General features: G+C 37.0%; 1 protein-coding gene across 1 annotated transcript in view; it reads left to right on the forward strand.

Moving 5' to 3' along the window:
• LOC120523616 (cytochrome b-245 heavy chain) overlaps nucleotides 1-19,509 on the forward strand; it is a 66,020-nt gene that overhangs the window by 37,476 nt on the left and 9,035 nt on the right. Inside the window, exons 6-11 of the mRNA XM_039745070.1 lie at nucleotides 472-653; nucleotides 4,990-5,113; nucleotides 5,397-5,489; nucleotides 6,697-6,950; nucleotides 10,834-10,996; nucleotides 11,585-11,731. Coding sequence (XP_039601004.1) covers nucleotides 472-653; nucleotides 4,990-5,113; nucleotides 5,397-5,489; nucleotides 6,697-6,950; nucleotides 10,834-10,996; nucleotides 11,585-11,731 — 963 coding nt within the window. The remainder of the gene's footprint in view (nucleotides 1-471; nucleotides 654-4,989; nucleotides 5,114-5,396; nucleotides 5,490-6,696; nucleotides 6,951-10,833; nucleotides 10,997-11,584; nucleotides 11,732-19,509) is intronic.

Raw genomic sequence — 19,509 nt, forward strand, 5'->3', positions numbered from 1 at the left:
GGGAATGCACAGGAAGAGACTGAACACGTGCCGTGTGGCCCCGCGCATGCGCACTTCACCAGAAGACACACACACACGGACACCTGGACGCACACAGGGGTTTTATTAAAGAGATTATCCATGTTGTTCTTTCATTTGTGTAGCTATAGTTTCATTCCATGATTTCAAAAAAATGTTATGTTGATTGGTTATATTAAATGCCCATTAGGTGGATGCATATGTACTATTGTCATATTCAATGTGACTTCTCACCAAACCTGATCTTGTGAATGGGGTAATGTGAGACTGAGAAATAGATGATTGCTCCAGATATTGTTCATTGTATAGAAGTAATAAATATGTGTGCTACGAGTGTTGTGCAGGGCCATTGAGTTTTGACTGTTTTTTTTTTCGTTAACTGTGTTATTAATGATAATTCTCAATTCTTATTATAATATATAAATAACTTTGCTTCTTTTTTAATGCTTGCAGAATCCAACCCTGATTGCATTTACAACAATTGCAGGGCTGACTGGAGTGGTCATAACTTTAGCTTTGATTTTAATTATCACATCATCCATGGAGGTCATCAGAAGGTCCTACTTTGAAGTGTTCTGGTATATACACCACCTTTTTGTGATCTTTTTTATTGGACTCGTTTTTCATGGAGCTGGGTATGTATTCTAAATGAGCAGTAAAATCATTTGGCTTATGGTTTCAGTTTTGGTCTTAGAGGAAGAAATAATGTCATCCAAGGCAAATACTATTCAGAGACATTTATTAACAGATTAGTTATAATTAAGTAAGAAATAGGAAATATAACCAACAAATAACTAGAGTAATTGTTGACATGTAATTGTTAAAAATCTATTCAAACTATTTACACTCAAGAAGGGATTTATTAACATGCCAATAAATCTTTCCACTTTGCAGAACATTAGTGTTCATGCTCAACAGTCCAGCTGTTGGACATTATGACCATAGATTCAATTGCTCTCTTCAACAGTTTTGCTTTATAGATAATCACCACAAGTGATTTTATTATGGAAATAAGCTACCAACCATTTAGACATTGACTGTTTTGTTACCTGAGGCTGCAGTGCATGGTTGTGGGAATGTTTATCAGCGAGGTCTTGCTTTAAAAATACCTACCTAATGTTAAAGTTCTGTTCATAAAATATACCTTCATTTGCAAGTGGAGTAAAAATGGCAATGACAATGAAATGAAAGAAGTGGAAAGCTCATTATCTGACCCTTCCCATTTCCAGAACTGGACAATTAAATTTGACAGGAGAGAGAGCATTTTGGGAAAACAAAAGCCCATGTGGTATCAGAAATTGACAGACAGACACCTCCTCATCCCTAAAGTATTACAAAAGACTTGCCCACACTAAAATGAAAATCAGGAAGTAGTCTCACTATAATTATATATGACAAAATTACGATAAAGCAGAAACAACCTTACGAACATCTGCAATGGACAAAAATTGAAAATATTAATGAGGAAAAGATAAGTCAAGACATGACAAATTCCCTCCCAGTACAGTAACAGTGGTAACCACTAGGCTGCATTGTCTGCATTATACAGAAATGTTTTATTTTCTTAATTGAAATAAATAAATGCAGTATAATTCAGTGCACTTCAATATGTATTTTACTTTTTCAGCTCCTACCACTATGAAGAAACTTCACATAACCAAAAAGTTGTATAAGCTGTGCTGCTATTCAACATTTAATAATCTAAACATTCAGAGAGAAAACACCTCTATGTATGTTTAATTAATATTGTAGCCAAATGGGTAAAGTGACAGTTAAGACAATGGAAATAACTGGGATCTGGCATTTATTTTTACACAAATCTAAAGCACAGCACTGCTTTCCAACAGCTCATGACTACTCCACCAATCTCTCTTCTATCTTGCACATCAAATTGCACCTTCTCCCCACCAATAACACACAGACATGACAGAGTAGGGGGCAAGAGAACTTGTTGTGCAGTCAAGTGTATACAAACAACCGGGAATACAGGGTTCACCCCAGCCAAATAACTATATAGTATTACAAATAAGTATCTATCTATCTATCTATCTATCTATCTATCTATCTATCTATCTATCTATCTATCTATCTATCTATCTATCTATCTATCTATCTAAATACAGCAATCTAACCAACTGGGTACTGCATCTCTGTCACAGTTTTATTTATTTCTTCTTATTTCATACTTGACTTAAGAAATGTTAACATAAATACAGACTCCACTGTTAATACACTTGGGACTAGCTCATCTCTATATATATAAAATCCAACATCTATCTGTATGTCTGTATGTCTGCCTGCTCTTCTCAAGAGAACTACTTAACAGATTTAGATCTGTTTTTTTTTTTATAATTTACTTGAACATTCTGGTTGATTTTGCGACTTCTCTCATTGCACTAAGAATCATAGTTTGCTTGCAGGAGTGATATATTTGCACTAATCCAAGACAGAGGCTGCAGGCTGAGGTGAGGGGGAAGCATGACATCAGGAGTGGGGAGCCGGGCAGGGCCCTCCTCACTGTCCTTTTTCATTAATACACGGACGGAGCCGCAAGCCACGGCTAGTAATTTATTTAAAAAGATCTGGTGTCATGCACATTTAAAGTTAGAATTTTTGTATTAAGCAAGGAAAATGTTCTGCCAAATGTTTAAAATGTAGGCCATTTTCCACCACTTATTGCAGTTCATTTAATTGATTTGTAAATGTTTTTTTAAAATAATTTCCACAGTAGTCAGCACAAATAGTGTTCAAAAGTTTGATTCATGGTGGGTCTGATTTTTGTGGATTTCAATAGTTCCTGGAGCTACATCAAAGTTGTCATTCAAGCACAGACATTTATCATAAAATGGCTTTACAAAAAAATGCAGGCAAAATCCCAAGATGGTTGCAACAGAATAATTCTTTCTTCATCATGAAAACATCTGCAAAATACTTAGGGTCTGCATAAAAATATATTTTCATTGAACTTTCTAAGGTAAGCTGATTTGTAGGGCCATTATTAAAGGAAGTACATTACTGTACTTTTGTGCATAAAGACCAGCACTTTTAAAAATGAAGGTGCTAAAATGGTTCTTCAGAGTTATGTTACATTTTTGCTTCCAGAAAGAACTTTTTTTAATTAGATTTAGATCTTTATTTATTGATATTTATTTTATAAATAATCATGAACAGATAATAACAGCTTTGTGAATTACCAACAGGTTCCTGATTTTTAAAGGACTCTTGCATTAACATTAACATGTACTAAGTTTGGGTTTTCTTGATTTCTTGATTTGTTAGTTTCCTGAGAGGTTGTCTACTCTACATTAAATATTTCTGTTTTGTCCACATATTAGGAACTTTTTCTAAAATCCAAAGAACTAATTTATTGTACAAAGAACCCTTGCAAGAATGAAATGGTTCTTTGTCAAGTAATGATACTATAAGGAACCACACAGCACAGTTGAAAGCCATTTTAAAGCATTTTAAAGAACGAAGTCACTGTATATGATGTCAGAGTCTAACTTTAAGGCTCATTAGTTGAAGGTAAACAGCTATCTTGGAATGCCACCTTTGATGTAAATCCAGGAACAGAAAACCAAATGAATCAGATTTACCGCATTGTCCAAAAAGTGGACACTTCCATATTACATGAGCTGAAGGTACATCTGAGAAGGTCTCAACTGACTTTGGTTAAAATGAATTCAGACTGAATATGTCGGAATCCTTCACACTATCTTCAAAGAATTTGGGAAGAAAGGACTTGTTGAAAGTGTCTCCATCAAACTGAAATGTGGTGGTAGTGAAAATTCCACATGGAAACTGAATGGTGTTTATATCTTCTGCTCAAATGTGGAGGACTCTTTAGTGAGAACACAAATTCAGGAAAATGTGGAAGTGAACCAAGAAAAGAAACTCAGACTCAGACTAACGTGCAGCCTAGTTCATTTATGATGTGTGTAGACAGACTGGTCAGACATGGGTTCAAGAGTTGGGGAACCACCTTGTTAATCCTGTTTAAATGGCATCAAATCACAGAAAAAGTACAACAAAATATGTGTCCTCTGTCATTAAGAATAACATAAATCCTTGTACTAGAGAGGAACCTGCCTTCTCTCCTTCTCGTGTTCTCATGAATGTCAAACTAAAGTCTCCAACTTCAGTCGGGATGGGCTCTATTTACAGTATGTCTGGACCCAGAAAGGGTGTGGCTTGGAAGATTTGTGGGGCTGTGGTTAGACGTCGTCTGGCTGTAATCCTTCATAGATGTGGATGGTCAGACAAGGTTGTGAGTAACAGCATTACATTTCATCCCAGGTGGTAGTTCTTACCTTCTCACAGCCTTAAAGGAGTCCCCTACGCACACATGTGTGTAATATGTAAACAGAACTGGATTGGCTTCTGAGTCTTTTTAACTAAACTTATTATTGGAAAATTCTTAAATCTGAAAAGTGATAGGTTGGATTTGTTCATTTGCTTGCTTGTTTTTTTAGTTGTTACACTCCATTAATATTTAATCATTATATTTCTTTAATATTATGTTGCTTCCTCTCATTCATTAGAGCTTAGGTTTCAATTCTAGGCTTGGTGACAGTCTGTTTGATATTTACACTTTCACTCTGTGCTCAGTCAGACTTTCTCCAGACATTTTGACATATTCTGAAATCCCAGTTCACCATGTTAGGTTACTTGGTAACAGCATATATGAGTACGTGTGTGTGGGTGTGCTTTGCAATAAACTATAATCTTATGCCATGATGATTCCAGTCTTATTCACAATGGATTCACATTATCCTGCCACAGAATGAGTGGGTTCAGAAATTATATCAAAAGATAGTGTACTGGACAAAGAGGGTTCAAAAACTGGTGAGTAGATAGTTAGATCATTCAAATGCAGTGCATATCAACCTAATATAGATAATTTAAGGATCACCGTATTAAGCTCTAAAAATAACATCTTCTTTTGTTCTTCTTTTTTTTGTTGTCCTCCAGACGCATAGTACGCGGTCAAACAAATCTAAATGCAAGTGACCCAGAGCTGTGTGCAAAAGAGTTTAAAACTTGGGGACAAAATATTTCATGTCCTGTACCAGAGTTTGCTGGAAATCCACCTATGGTATTATATTTTCAGTTTTATACCTATATAATATTTATATTTGAAACCTATTTGATTTTCAAGTTAAGTTCATACTATACATTCAAGACTGTGTATAAAATGGCAGATATTGAAGAGATTGTACTCTACACAGCCTTCCCTTTAAATGATCAAGCAAAGTCCACTTTGTATATGTTATCCTTTAGAGCTTTAGCACCTTTGAAATTTGAAAGAACAATGTTGAAGCATTTTTTGTTTTTGTAAGTGGCTTTATATTAAAAAACTGTGTATATTTTTATTTCAGACATGGAAATGGGTAGTTGGTCCAATGTTCCTATACCTTTGTGAAAGGTTGGTGCGATTTTGGCGTTCGATGCAGAAAGTTGTCATAACAAAGGTTTGTCATTTACTATCTATCTATTGTTCAATCTCTTGTAGCTACCATATGTTTATTTGATCTGTTTTTACCAATCTTCCAGTGGTCTGCTCTGTATTTAGGTTTTTCTTAAGATTAATAACCGTAACCCTTTAGGCTCTACTGGCCTCAGCACCACTAATGATGATGACGATGATGTTAATGATGGCAGAACTTTATTTGTCCCCAAGGGGAAATTCGGCTTTTTACAGAAGCTCTTTAAATACAGTAAATAAATACATAACTGGAAAAGTAAGCAAATAAATAAATATACACATATACTTTGACCTAAACACACACCAACTGACTATAAAGCAAGAAAATTAAAAGGAAAGAAAATTCTGACTTGGCTGTCACAGTCTCAGTGAGGCATTATACAGACATATTGCTGATGGTATAAAGGAGTCCCAGTGGCGTTTCTTGACACACTTCTGCTGAATAACTCATTGGCTAAAAGCACTCAGTGTTAGTGTGTCAGTGGGGGTGTGCAGAATTGTTTATAATGGCACTCGGTTTTGTTTTAATTCTCTCCTTTCCTATGACCTCCAGGGGGTCCATAGTGTGTCTCATAACTGCCCTTTAAACACTTTTAATCAATGGGTCTCTCTTGAAATGATGTGATCAGGCCAGCATACAACAGCTTAGAAAATCACACTGGCTGTCACAGAGTTATAGAATATGTGAAAGATGTCACTTCCCTCATTAAAGGAACACAGTCTCCTAAGAAAAAAGAGCCTGCTCTGCCCTTTCTTATATAGTTTTTTTTGCAGACACCCGTGACCCTATAGTGAAGATAAAGCAGGTTGGATAATGGATAGATGGATGGATGTATCCTAAATTTTGTGAACTGCTCCCCTCATTTGTGTTTCAACCTTCATCTTTGTTAAATCTATGGCAAATAATTTTTCTACTGAACAAATGTTCTCTCCTCTCTGACAAGAAGTGAAAGATAGATAGATAGTGTTCCAATGTACAATTGACTGAGTGACTGGGAAGATAAAATCTACCTTTATGAATCATTAGAATTATTAAAAACTGCATTTTTATTATAGCTGTATTGTAAATTTCACTTTACCTTTTGTTTACTACCTTTTCCAAATTATAGAGTAGAGTACAGAAACATGATCAGATAACTGACATAGGAGAAAAAGCAAAACAAAATGCTCAGAACAAATGTTATTCATTTTAGGTGGTTACACATCCTTCTAAGACCATTGAGCTGCAAATGAAGAAGAAAGGGTGGAAGATGGAGGTTGGCCAATATGTGTTCCTTCAGTGTCCTTCCATTTCTCAATTTGAGTGGCACCCATTCACTCTGACATCTGCTCCAGAGGAAGATTACTTCAGTGTTCACATCCGGATTGTGGGAGACTGGACCCAAAAACTATTCACTGCTTATGGTGGCGATAAAACAGATTTCCAGGAAGCATGGAAAATGCCAAAGTAATCATCAAATGTTTTCACTGCCATTTGTTTTGCTTCATATAAATTATAATTAGAAGGTGTTTTTAAGAATTAGGGGACTCTGCCCCCGCTTGCTTTGCTTGCCAACCCCGGGCTGGCGCTACATGCTAGCCACTTCGCGGCTCTGCTGCTTGTGTATGTACAATTTAAACAGATTGTTGTTTTCATGAGAATTGTTACATATGCATAATAGAACTAGCTATTTTACATTACAGCGAGTAATTAACCATAATAAAAAATAGTAAAACTTAATAAATTAAAAATTATGTTTCAGGTTGCGTTAGAGGTATTCATTGCATTATACGTTTTTGTTCTGTTTGTCTTTAAAATTAACGCGCAAATACTTTTTAAACTTACACTTTTACTGTAAAACTTCAGTAAAAACAATATTTGGAATTAACTTTTCATGAAGATTGCATTGAATTTTGATTATGTGTTTGAACTTACATTGTGACAACACAACGTATAACTGCCCATGAGTGAATATCATTTCTTCCTCTCTAATAAATAAACCGACTTTTTTGAATATTTGTCCCCGTGATTTGTTAATTGTCATAGCAAAAGCTATTATAATGGAAAACTAAAGCGGAAGATGTACTACATTACCTTTCTTGTTTCCTATTAAAATTTTACATGTCAGAATTGTTAGACCAATTTTGAACACAACTAATCTTGTCCTATTGCATAGCCCATCACTCATACTTAAATTATGCAATTACATTACAATACATCCTTCTTTCAATTTTCAAGTAATTGGAAATCAGGTGGAAGACCTGATGGTGCTAACGGTTGTAGATATTCTACGGGATATTGTAATTTGATGTTTTCATCTTCCGCACCATCACAACACTGTTTCAGCATAGTCTATTGATACACATTTAACCAATTTGCCATCGACAATTTTCACGTTAATTCGTTTGACTTCATCGTTTCTCGGTGCTAGGATTACCCATGTTCTCATATCTTCTGCTGATAACCCTTCGGGATGAAATTCTTCAATAAGATTTGGACATAAAAAGTCTTCTTTTATTGGGAACTTAAAGTTAGGAAGAGCTGAGAGCGCAGGAACTGTGTCTGACAAAAGCATTCAAGGAGGTGAGAGGACCAGGGGCATGGGCCGTTAATCATAAATGGTTGAGAGAAGGGTGGGATTTGAAAAAATCTCTTTTCAATAGTCTTGTCTCGCAGGATTTGAAAAAATCCCTTGGCAATAGTCTCGTCTCATCTCAAGATTTTCTTTTATAATAGAAAGATAATAATTTAATTTTAAATCACATGAGGCTTTCAACATATTTAATCCAATCCATAGTCCTACTGTGTATCCAAGCAGCAGCATTGGCTTCAAAGCAGTCCATTGCATGACACAGTATGGACAGTATGGACAAACTAATATGACTCTATTAGAGTCACCAATTTATGAAACACAAACATCTTTAAGGTATAGGTAGAAAACCAGTGTATAAAGAGAAAAACACACTGACCTCTACTGTGCATGGCATTGGTGCCCAAGGTGTTTGAACCATGAGCAAGCAGCACTAACTACCCGACCCAAATAATTACATATTTTCTAAATAAAATGTCTTATGTTGTGGATAAGTACAAGGAGGATACAAGACATATGTGAATTACAGCTAGTACCTGAGCTAGAGAGATTGTCCCCATGATAAAGTTAACACAAATCCCTTCCTCCCAACATTAGTGTGCCGAGGACAGTTGCAGATGACATGCAGAGAATTAGAAGAAGAAAAAAGCACAGAGTGAAAGATGTAATGCAGTTGAGGCAAATTCATTTGATAACCACTCTCTCATAGCAAACCAAAATACTAATTGAACATATTATAACTTAAATTAATTGTACAAGTTATTAGTATTTGTTTAGATCAGATAAGCTTTATTAATTCTATGGGTAAATTTAGATGCATGCAACAGCAGAAACAGAAAAACACACAAATACAGGCTCACAGGACAAATAATGTAATCAATTGATCAATCAGTTAATCTATAAATAAATGTATATGGAGCATAAATTTCTAAATGAAGTTGAAAAGTGTTTACTGTTAAGAGGAAGCATTGAATTGCCTGATAGCAGTGGGCGGAAAAGACCTCCAGAGATGTGTCTTAGCACACCATAGTGCAATGAGCCTGTGGTTAAAAGTGCTCCAAGAGAGAACCTCCTGGGGGGAATGGAGGGTTTTCTTTATGATGGCATCTAATTTTGCCATCATCCATTTTTCCATAACAGCTTCTAGTGTGTTCAGGGTTCACTCTGATGAAGCAGGCTGTCCTGATAAATTTGTTCAGGCTTTGTACTTCTTTTGAGTGCAAGGTGCTTCCCCAGTAGACCACAGCAGGTTCTTGTTGATGTTCATGTGAACTCCCAGGTAGTTGTAGCTCTGCACCACTTTGACTTCCTCTCCCTGAATGGTGTCTGGTCTCAGAGGCTCCTTCGCATTTTGTTCATTCCTGCACAGTCCTGGTGTTGGCTGGCAGCCGCTGGACGATGTGTTAGTGGCTTTCGTTGCTTCCTCACTTTTGCAAGCCTAACATTGTGCTTCTTTAATTCTTTCTTATTCTTCTTTTTTGATAGGTCTGACAGAACATTTATTTGTATGTCAAGTACTATAATTCATTTTCATAATATTCAGCAAAGGTTAGGCATTTTGTTTGGTTAATAGTCAATGAAGAATACAAATCATGCTGGAAGACGATCCAAACTTGCATCATCCATTTACTGTAAAGGAGTTTCAAAAATCTAATGTGTCTGGTGCATAGCTTTCTTTATATAAAGTTTTCAATTCAGCAGCAAATACTGCAGATTAATACCCACAAAAAGCTCCACATAATTATCTCTGTAGAAATCCTAGGTGTTACTTTAAAATAAAATCTTGAACAAGAACACATGGACATGATTGCACAAACATTAGAACATTTTTCAGGCAAAACACCATAGACACATGGAATAAATATTAAAGATGTGTGATAGAGAGTAGGACTTTAGAGACCTTCAGATCTTGACTTGATGTTATATTGGACAATCTAGGTTAATAGACAAGACAAGCTTGATGAGCTGAATGATCTGTTCTCATAGCGATTATTCCAATTTTCTAAGTAAAATGTCAATAGATTCTTAGAATTTTACACTACTAATAACTAAAGCAAGATTCTTTTGGATGAGGGGCTTGTTTTCAGTCATCTTTCCCACAGACTTACATCCTGACCCTATGGACTAACACTCACACACACATACAATTGTGAAAGTAGTCAAATAGTGTTCAAGGACACCATGGAAATATGGAAAATCTATATTATAAATTTGGAGAGTTAGTGAAAGCCTAGAAAAAATGTGTCTGTCATATTACGTTCCTAATATTTCTGCACATTCATTTTTCTATCTATCTATCTATCTATCTATCTATCTATCTATCTATCTATCTATCTATCTATCTATCTATCTATCTATCTATCTATCTATCTATCTATCTATCTAAGCCACATATAGCAGGCACAAACAACTCTTATGGTCAAAATGAGGCAAAGGCTTCAACTAACATGCTTCTTGTAAAATGCATCTTAAGTGAGGACAGTATCAGCTCGGGAAATGAGAATTGGTGAATTTAGGTAAGATGTATGAGGAAGACAAACACATAAAAAAGACTGTAATGGGGACTTAGTATGCAAGTATTAAACAAAAGAAAGATGGGACTCACCTAAATGCCACACTGAATGAATTGTGTGAATCTCACCAGAGAATGCGTTCACAGTCAATACCAAATCGTTGTAGTCAGTGCTAGCAAGGAAAGGGTGATGAGGCCTAGGCCCTTACTCTTCATTAATTATTGATGATACCATTCTTTTTTTATAGGATGGCTGTAGATGGACCCTTTGGAACAGCGAGTGAAGATGTATTTCGATATGATGCAGTCATGTTAGTGGGAGCTGGGATTGGTGTTACTCCATTCGCCTCTATCCTCAAGTCAGTCTGGTATCGATATTCCAACAATGTCACTGAGCCTAAGTTAAAAAGAGTAAGTGTCAGAAAGATGTCCTCTAGGTTTCCTGAATTTCCTCCTTTTGTTCTCTTTTTCTTTATCCTGTATCCTATAAGATATTAGCAGTGTTTTCTGCAAAAAATAAAAGGCAAGGCTAAATGTGATTAAAATAACTACAACCTCTTATCTTTTGTTTTCAAAATGTAGAAGTCATATCAGTTTTTTTTCTGAACCCTGTTTGCCTGTTGAATATTTAAAACAAATTTTGTCATATTGCATGTTTCCATTTTTTTGTTGACTTTGATTGTATATGAGTTAAATCCATTCACCTATTTGTCAAACTAAGACTATAGGAAAAGTTGTGATGAAAGCAGGCCACTTAGGCCAATATGGAATGCCAATCCCTGTTCACCTAAAATTCACAAAATATCATCAAGAATATTGAATATTCTCAAGGAGAATCATGAAAAATCAGCATATAGCCTGCAAAATAAAAATGTGAATAAATCTAAACCACAACTGTCAATGTATTTTACGACAAAGCTTGCAGTTCAAAATGTTATTTAAAATTATTGCTATATATACTATGGTAAAAAGGCGCTTTGTTTCTCATTTGAATTACAGATTTATTTCTACTGGGTGTGCAGAGAAACCAATGCATTTGAGTGGTTTGCAGATCTTCTGAGGTCTCTAGAGGCTCAAATGGCGGAGAAAGGGAATGCTGACTTCCTGAGCTACAACATTTACTTAACAAAATGGGATGATAATGAGGTAACCCATCCTAGCTAAATGTCTGAACCAGGTCATTATTGTCATCTTCAATAGTGAAAACAGATTTTCTGAAACAGGTCAGGTCAGCCAAACCCAATACCCATTTTAACTAAGCAGTTGTTCCATGAACCATGCTTTGCATACAGTGCCACATAATGATTTACAAACCACAATATATATTATGAATTACTTTATATGCAAATACACACATATTGCTCACCTTAATGATTAAATGAATGCAATGTTTCATAACTAATAAAAGTTACCTCATATGTTCGTCAAGAGCTGTGGAATGTCTGTAATTTATGTTGCCTAATTTATACATATTTTCATAACTATATACAGCGTTACACCAGAATATGTTCACCAATGACTTAAGGAATTTTGGTCAAATGTTAAAATAGGGACTTTAGGGACTAAATTTAACTAGCCAACCCGCGGCATACCATACACCGCATAACCAGGCCGGTTTTTTAATCATTTTTAAGCACAGGGAGAAAATTTAACATTTGCAAAATCGGTAATGTAATAAATCAGCAAGAAAAGCAACATTGTAACAATGCACGGAACGAACCAACACACAATCGTCCGTGCGGCATAGCGAGGTGGGAGGGGGGTGTGTACAAAGTGCAGGAGCATCTAAGAAGACGCATGTTTGTCGCGGATGCGAATTGCTGTATGTAGCGTGTACAATACTTTGCTATGCTGCACGCGGTCGTGCGTCGAATCCGAAAACTCGTTTTAAAGACTGCTCACTTCATTGTGTTTTAACCTCAGTTGTAAAGGAATGTTTTAATGATTCCATGGGATACCCCTCGCAAACAGTTTTACACGCTGCATATGGCGATTCACCTCCGCAAGAAACATGCCTCTATGAACAGTCAACGTGTGGGAGGGGGATGTGTACAAAGGGTAGGGACGAAAACAGTGGGAGCGTATGAGTCGCACTTAGTGGTAATTCCACGGTTTGCAGCCCGAATGGGGTTCAACGGCTTACCCACGCCTAGACACACTCTCAATCTCATGCATAATTATTTATTGAATGGTAAACACTTCTGGAAAGACATGGTTGTCTAAAACAGGTTAGTGTGAGAATACAACAGTAAGTGAATGAAAAGATGGAACTCTGGAGAGAGCAAAATACAACACAATAGTGAACCCGCGACATAACAAATGCCGCATAATTATTTATTGATGGTTGAACACTTCTGGAAAGACACAGGGACACCCCTCGCAAACTGTTCTACACGCCGCATACAGCGATTCACATCTGCGACAAACTGTTTTACACACTGCATACAGCGAATCACATCCGCGACATGATTTTTCCTAGATGGTCCTGTCGCGTCCACCCTCGCACTCGAAGCATACACACCGAGTGCTCATGTGCCCGGTCGCAAGCCGCGTCAAGCCTCGTTCTTGAAGCATACACACTGCCTGCTCATGTGCCCGGTCGCAAGAGAAACTCACGGAGAGCCGCCCACCAGCTGCCTGTGTGTGTGCCTCTGTCTGTCTCTGGCGCGGCTTTCTCTTGCGCTGCCTCTGTGTGAACCGGTGAGGCACAGAGAAGGTCAGCTGCTGACAGAGCGTCTCGACTGTTGCAGGGCCTGCATTGGTGAAGCAGGAGAGACGGTAATGAAACAGAGGCACAGGGCTTATTGGTTTTTAAAGACTGATTCCTTCATTGTGCTTTAACCTCAGTTATAAAGGATTGTTTTAAGGATCCCATGGGATACCCCTCGCAAACCGTTTCACATGCTGCATATGGCGATTCACCTCCGCGAGAAACATGCCTATGAACAGTCAACGTAGCTCGGAGGTACATGACATTAACCTGACCTGCACTGCATGTGGCCTCTACGACAGACGAACATAAATGACGCCATTTTTTCTGTGTCGCTAGGCCGAGTTGGTGGGCGTGGCCGTGCGAGTTGTCGTTGTATCCAATGGTCTTGGAGTTGGTGGGCGTGGCTCCTTCCTGTGTGCGCCACAGGTGTCTCACTTGTCGGCAGTTTAGTGAATCCAAGCCCCTTCCGGTGTGCTGTTCATGGTTGTCTTGTCTTAGTGAATTATATATATAGATATATATATTATATAACTAAAGGAACATATTTGTTAAGGTCTTGGTACAAAGCAGTAAATGACTAATAGATGCAATCGAGGTAGCCTCTGTTGTAATGTTTTTAAGCCTTATTAAAACCAACCGAAAAAAAGGTTAAAGCCTTGTTACAGTAAATGATTAATGGATGCCTCAAGGTATTTCCTATTTAAGAATGTTATTAAAGTTTTGAATATATATTATATCAGGAGAACACTGGACATGAATTTGATCTTCCTTTATATTGATGTACATACTGTATGTATCAGGGTTCAATTCTCACAGCCAATGGTTTCTGTCTCAAGTCACTCCACTTCAGGGCCACAAACATGGTTCTTGCTCTCCACACAGAAAGCACGGAAAGTAAACCTGCCATTCACTTGAGATAAATAAACATCACTTTACTTAACAGGACTTTGAGGATTTTGACTGTAGATGTAACAGGTTCACTTCATTTGAACCCAATCACACAAAATGAAGAAAAAAGACATCACACAAACATCTAACCACTTATTTTGGTACCAGCTGTGCTACCCGTCTAAAAAGGGTGGAAATATCAGCAATCGATGTTGACTTCAGCAGTAACGTTTGCAGTGCACCAGTCATTGTAATATATTTTGTAAAGCATGTAATAAAATAAATGCATTGCATTTGTCATTCCAACAGATGGTGCATCACAAACATTTGTAATAGTAAAATGCATTACTATAAACGTTTATGATGGGCCAGCTATTGGAATGACAAATGCAATGCATATTTCTGTTATATGCCATTTGGTATGGGATTCGTAAAAGCAGTGCTAATGCTTGGGATTCTCCATATGTTGGAATGACAAATGCAATTTATTTTATTACTACAAATGTTTGTGTTGCTCCATCTGTTGGAATGACAGAGCCATAACAACTGTAGAGACAAACAGATACATACTTATTAGGGTGAATACAGTCTTGCTTCAGGCTATTCTTTAGCTCAAAACACTAAACAACATTTCTTGTGTTGCCTTTACCGATACCCATTAACCTACAACAGCCCATGACTGAGGCCTGTCCCTCATTCATTCTGCCATGTGTATTGATGTAATTTACCATAAATATGCCATACTTTGACTTAATACACTATTTTATATTTCTGCTCTACACTGGCACACTAACACTGAGTACTTTCAGACAACAAATCAGTCAGCAGAATTGTGTCAAGAAACGCAATCTATCTATCTATCTATCTATCTATCTATCTATCTATCTATCTATCTATCTATCTATCTACTTACCCCGCATTTCATTTAAAGACTGGAAGTACTACCTACTGTAGCAATTTTACTACATTTGTTATTTCTATCTTTGCTGGTCATCTATTGGCAAAGCAACTAGATATTTGAAAAGTGATTAAAATGTTTTTAAGCCTGTCTCATTAATAGAAATACCAGAGACAAAAAACAAGTTTTATTTTTCAATAAATTTCCCCCAGACCAGTTATAAACTTATTATAACTTTCCGAAATCTTCCTTCTATTTAAATATCTTTATCACTGGAGTAGCTTACCCAATAGGTTAGGGTCAAATGGTCTGGAGCAGAAGGTGGATGTGGAAACTCTTCAGTTCCAAAGTTTTGCAGAGCAGCCTTTGCAGGCAGTGCAGTATTAGAGGGGACATTGTCATGAATTTGAAGCTCAATAGCTTTTCTTGCCAGTTTTTTTCTAAATGATTGCCACAAACACTTAAGCAAATCAGTGTAATATGCACTGAACTTGTAAGCCTTTTGATGCAAGTATCCAAAATGGAAATAAATCTTTAAAATTATAAAAAAAATGTTCACATGATTTTGCCAACATTGGTCATGACATTGAATTTATTTGGTGTTGAAGAATTACCAGTGCTTTCATCATGGTTTATGCTTGTAATCAAGTTTCATACCCACTTGTGAAACATTTCTTAAATTTCTACTAGTCCAAATAAGTTGATCTCCTTTAAACCCTGAGTGTGGTAAAGCTTCATTTCTGGAGTCACAACATCCACAGATGTTCGTTTAATTGTACATGAAGAATGGATTCAACACATAACAAATCCCTATTGTGTCTTCTACTTCCTGCACCATTACACTTCTCCATTATAGTTCACCTCACAGTGTTAATATCTTTTTGTGTTGTCGGTGGTGAAGTCTAGTCAGAACATGGCTGATCTTTGGTAGATGTTATACTACAATGTGGCTCTGTTGTCTTTCTAAGGCAGATGATCAGGACTGTTTCTGGTTCACACTGACTAGGCAAGAACAAACCTCTTCAGAAATATTGTTCTCTAGCATCAGAAATTGAATGACACTTTTTGGCATACAATTCATCATGATTCTGAAATGAAATACTCACTAAAAACTATAAATGCTAAAAACTTCTGTTCTTGTATTTTAGTACACCAGTGCTAAGGTTAAAACTCAAAGATTTTGACCACCACTCATGTCCATTTAAAAAAATGTGTGCTTCTTGCCTAAGCAGTATAAAGATAGATATGGTATTAATCACATGACATTACACTATGTGTTTTCTTATTAATAAAGTGTGTCCGTAATTGTATGTGTTTTGATATGTTCCATTACTATGTGGTATGGTAATATGTCTACCAACAACAGAAAACAGTTTGAAAGACTGGTCTTCACCACTTCTTAAATTATAAGATGTTTTCTTGTCCTGCATATCACTGGGTTCTCTTCATACACATAGCACTCTCATAACAAGCCATTTCCAATAGGAGCACAGGATGCAAACTGCACAGAAAGCAGTCATCTTAGTCAGTCGAGCCATAGGAGAACTCCATAGATGTTAGTGATTGATTAGATTTCTGACTGTAATAGCATCTGTTCTCTGCGACAGGCTTGCTCCACTTGAGCTCTACTACATGTGGATCCAATTTACTCTTCCAGAGTGATCCTTCAAAGCGGTTGCACACTGCTCACGCTCTATCTACTTCTCTTGCATCTGGTAAACAACTATGCTTAACAAGACAAGAATGACCAGATTTCATAATGGTATTCTCCTTAAAGCTATGACAAAAATGAACTTAACATTCTGTCCTTAGAGTTTTTGTGTTGTATTGATGAATGAATTGTTTCTGGCAGTGGTTGTCAACTATTTGTTCAGTAATGACCCTTTTTTAACAGTAATCTTAACAGCAGCTAACCAGCATCTTCATATGAATGTCACACAATCAATAGTAAACACACTTTTATTGATTTTAATTAAAAGCAGCTAACAATAAATGCAATCAAGTGAAATTTAACAAAGCAAAATTCAACCACCACCCAAGAGAGAGGAGAGCCAACAACCAACCAAACCAAAGTATCCTTATCCCTGAAATGGAAGCTTATTCTAGAATGTTATTGATTAGATCCTGCCATATTTAAAAAAAAAGCTTTGAACAGATCCATTAAGTGAGAATTTTATTTTTTCCTATTTCAAATAGTATAGAACATCAGTTACCCATTAAATTGAAAGTGGTGGTGTGGGATTCTTATAATTGAGCAAGATACGTCTACAAGCTATTAGTGAAGTAAAGGAAATTACAGGTTGTTTGTCTTTCTCCACCTTAAGCCTATCTGGAAGTTCACTAAACACAGCTGTTAGTGGATTAGGAGTGATTGTGACACCAAGGCTGTCTGGTAGGCATTCAGAGATGTTGTCTAAATTTTTATTTTGGTGCATGCCCAGAACACATGGCCCCGTGGGGCTGGAACTTGATTGCAATGTTCACAGGTTGAATCTTGCCCTGGAAACGTTTTGGGCAATTTTAAATGAGATACACGCACTTAAGAAAAGATTTTTAAGTTGAATGATTGAATACTTTCTGCATATGCAGCTAGAGTGTATTCTGTGCATTGCTGCCTTCCACTCCTTTTCTGAAATATTAAGTGACAGATACTTTCCCCAAAGTACCCTGGGATCTTTGAAAGGATGGGACTTTAAAGTATTTTTATAAATTGCAGAGATGCTCTCGAAGTCTTCAAAACTGATAAATGTTTCCTCTGGAATAGAAATAAGTGGAAAGTGGGGAAAATTGGGCAAGATCTGTTAAGCAAAGTTTCTAGCTTAAAAGTAGTGAAAGAATTGTGTTAATGAGAAGTAAAATTTGAAGGGTAATTATTCATAGGAAGTTTTAATCCTGTACATTTTCCAAACATTGAATACTGTATATGTCTGAGAGGGTGGAAAAAGGTGATTGTCATGTAGAGGTGCAACAGATGAAAGCTTTTCTGTCTTGAAGTGCTTCCTACATTGATTCCATATTCTGAGAGAATTACGGGCAATTGGATTATTAGTGTATTGACAATAATTTGTATTTACTGGGGCACAGAGCAGGGAATATAAAGACGTACTGCAAAATTTTATTTCCATTGCAGACCAGGCTTGTGTATATTCATTGATTTGTGTTGATGTCCAGGTCTTTATAGCTTGTATGTTTGCCACCTAGTAATAAAATTGAAAGTTACGTATTGCTGTGCCCCATTCTGCTTTAGGTCATTGTAGAGTCACCCTTTGGATGCGTGTTTCGCAATTCAAAATAAAGAAGGTTATGATTGAATCTAATTCCTTAAAAAATGTTTTGTTAATGTTTATGGGGATGCTTTGAAATAGTTTGGGAAGGATGGTCATCTTAACAATGTTGATTCTCCCTGTTAATGTAAGATGGAGGATAGAGCATCTATTCACATAATTTTTTCGTGGAGACAGCAACATTTTGTTGAAAACCAGTTTTATATTTACTTGTGATATTTAAGCCTAGATATTTAAATTGATCTGATAAGGTAAATGGCAAGATCTCCAGTCCAAAATTGTGTGCTAGAAAAATCACACTTTTATTCAAATTGATTTTGAATCTTTTAAATTCAAAAATCTTAAATCTGATAATCTACTTGTGCTTTTAGGACTGCTGGCATGGAATTTTGTGGGTCAGATATACAGTATGGCGGCACGGTGGCGCAGTGGCGCAGTGGTAGCTCTGCTGCCTCGCAGTTAGGAGACCCGGGTTCGCTTCCCGGGTCCTCCCTGCGTGGAGTTTGCATGTTCTCCCGTGTCTGCGTGGGTTTCCTCCGGGCACTCCGGTTTCCTCCCACAATCCAAAGACATGCAGGTTAGGTGGATTGGCGATTCTGAATTGGCCCTAGTGTGTGCTTGGTGTGTGGGTGTGTTTGTGTGTGTCCTGTGGTGGGTTGGCACCCTGCCCAGGATTGGTTCCTGCCTTGTGCCCTGTGTTGGCTGGGATTGGCTCCAGCAGACCCCCGTGACCCTGTATTCGGATTCAGCGGGTTAGAAAATGGATGGATGGATGGATATACAGTATACAGCACTATATCATCTGCATATAGTGATATTTTCTGTTCAAATCCTTCTCTGAAAATCCCCTTTATCTCTAAAGCAATTCAAAAGTATACAGCCACTGGTTCAATGGGAACTGCAAAGAGCAAAGTTGACAAGAGGCATCATTGTCGAGTACCACGTTATAGTTTGAAGTACTGTAATCCCTCCTCGATCGCGGGGGTTGCGTTCCAGAACCCCCCGCGATAGGTGAAAATCCGCGAAGTAGAAACCATATGTTTGTATGGTTATTTTTATATATTTTAAGCCCTTAGAAACTCTCCCACACTGTTTATTAATATTCTACGCATATTTATACAGTAAACCCTCGTTTATAGCA

This window comes from Polypterus senegalus, chromosome 2 (assembly GCF_016835505.1).
Source record: "Polypterus senegalus isolate Bchr_013 chromosome 2, ASM1683550v1, whole genome shotgun sequence".
Taxonomy (NCBI): domain Eukaryota; kingdom Metazoa; phylum Chordata; class Cladistia; order Polypteriformes; family Polypteridae; genus Polypterus; species Polypterus senegalus.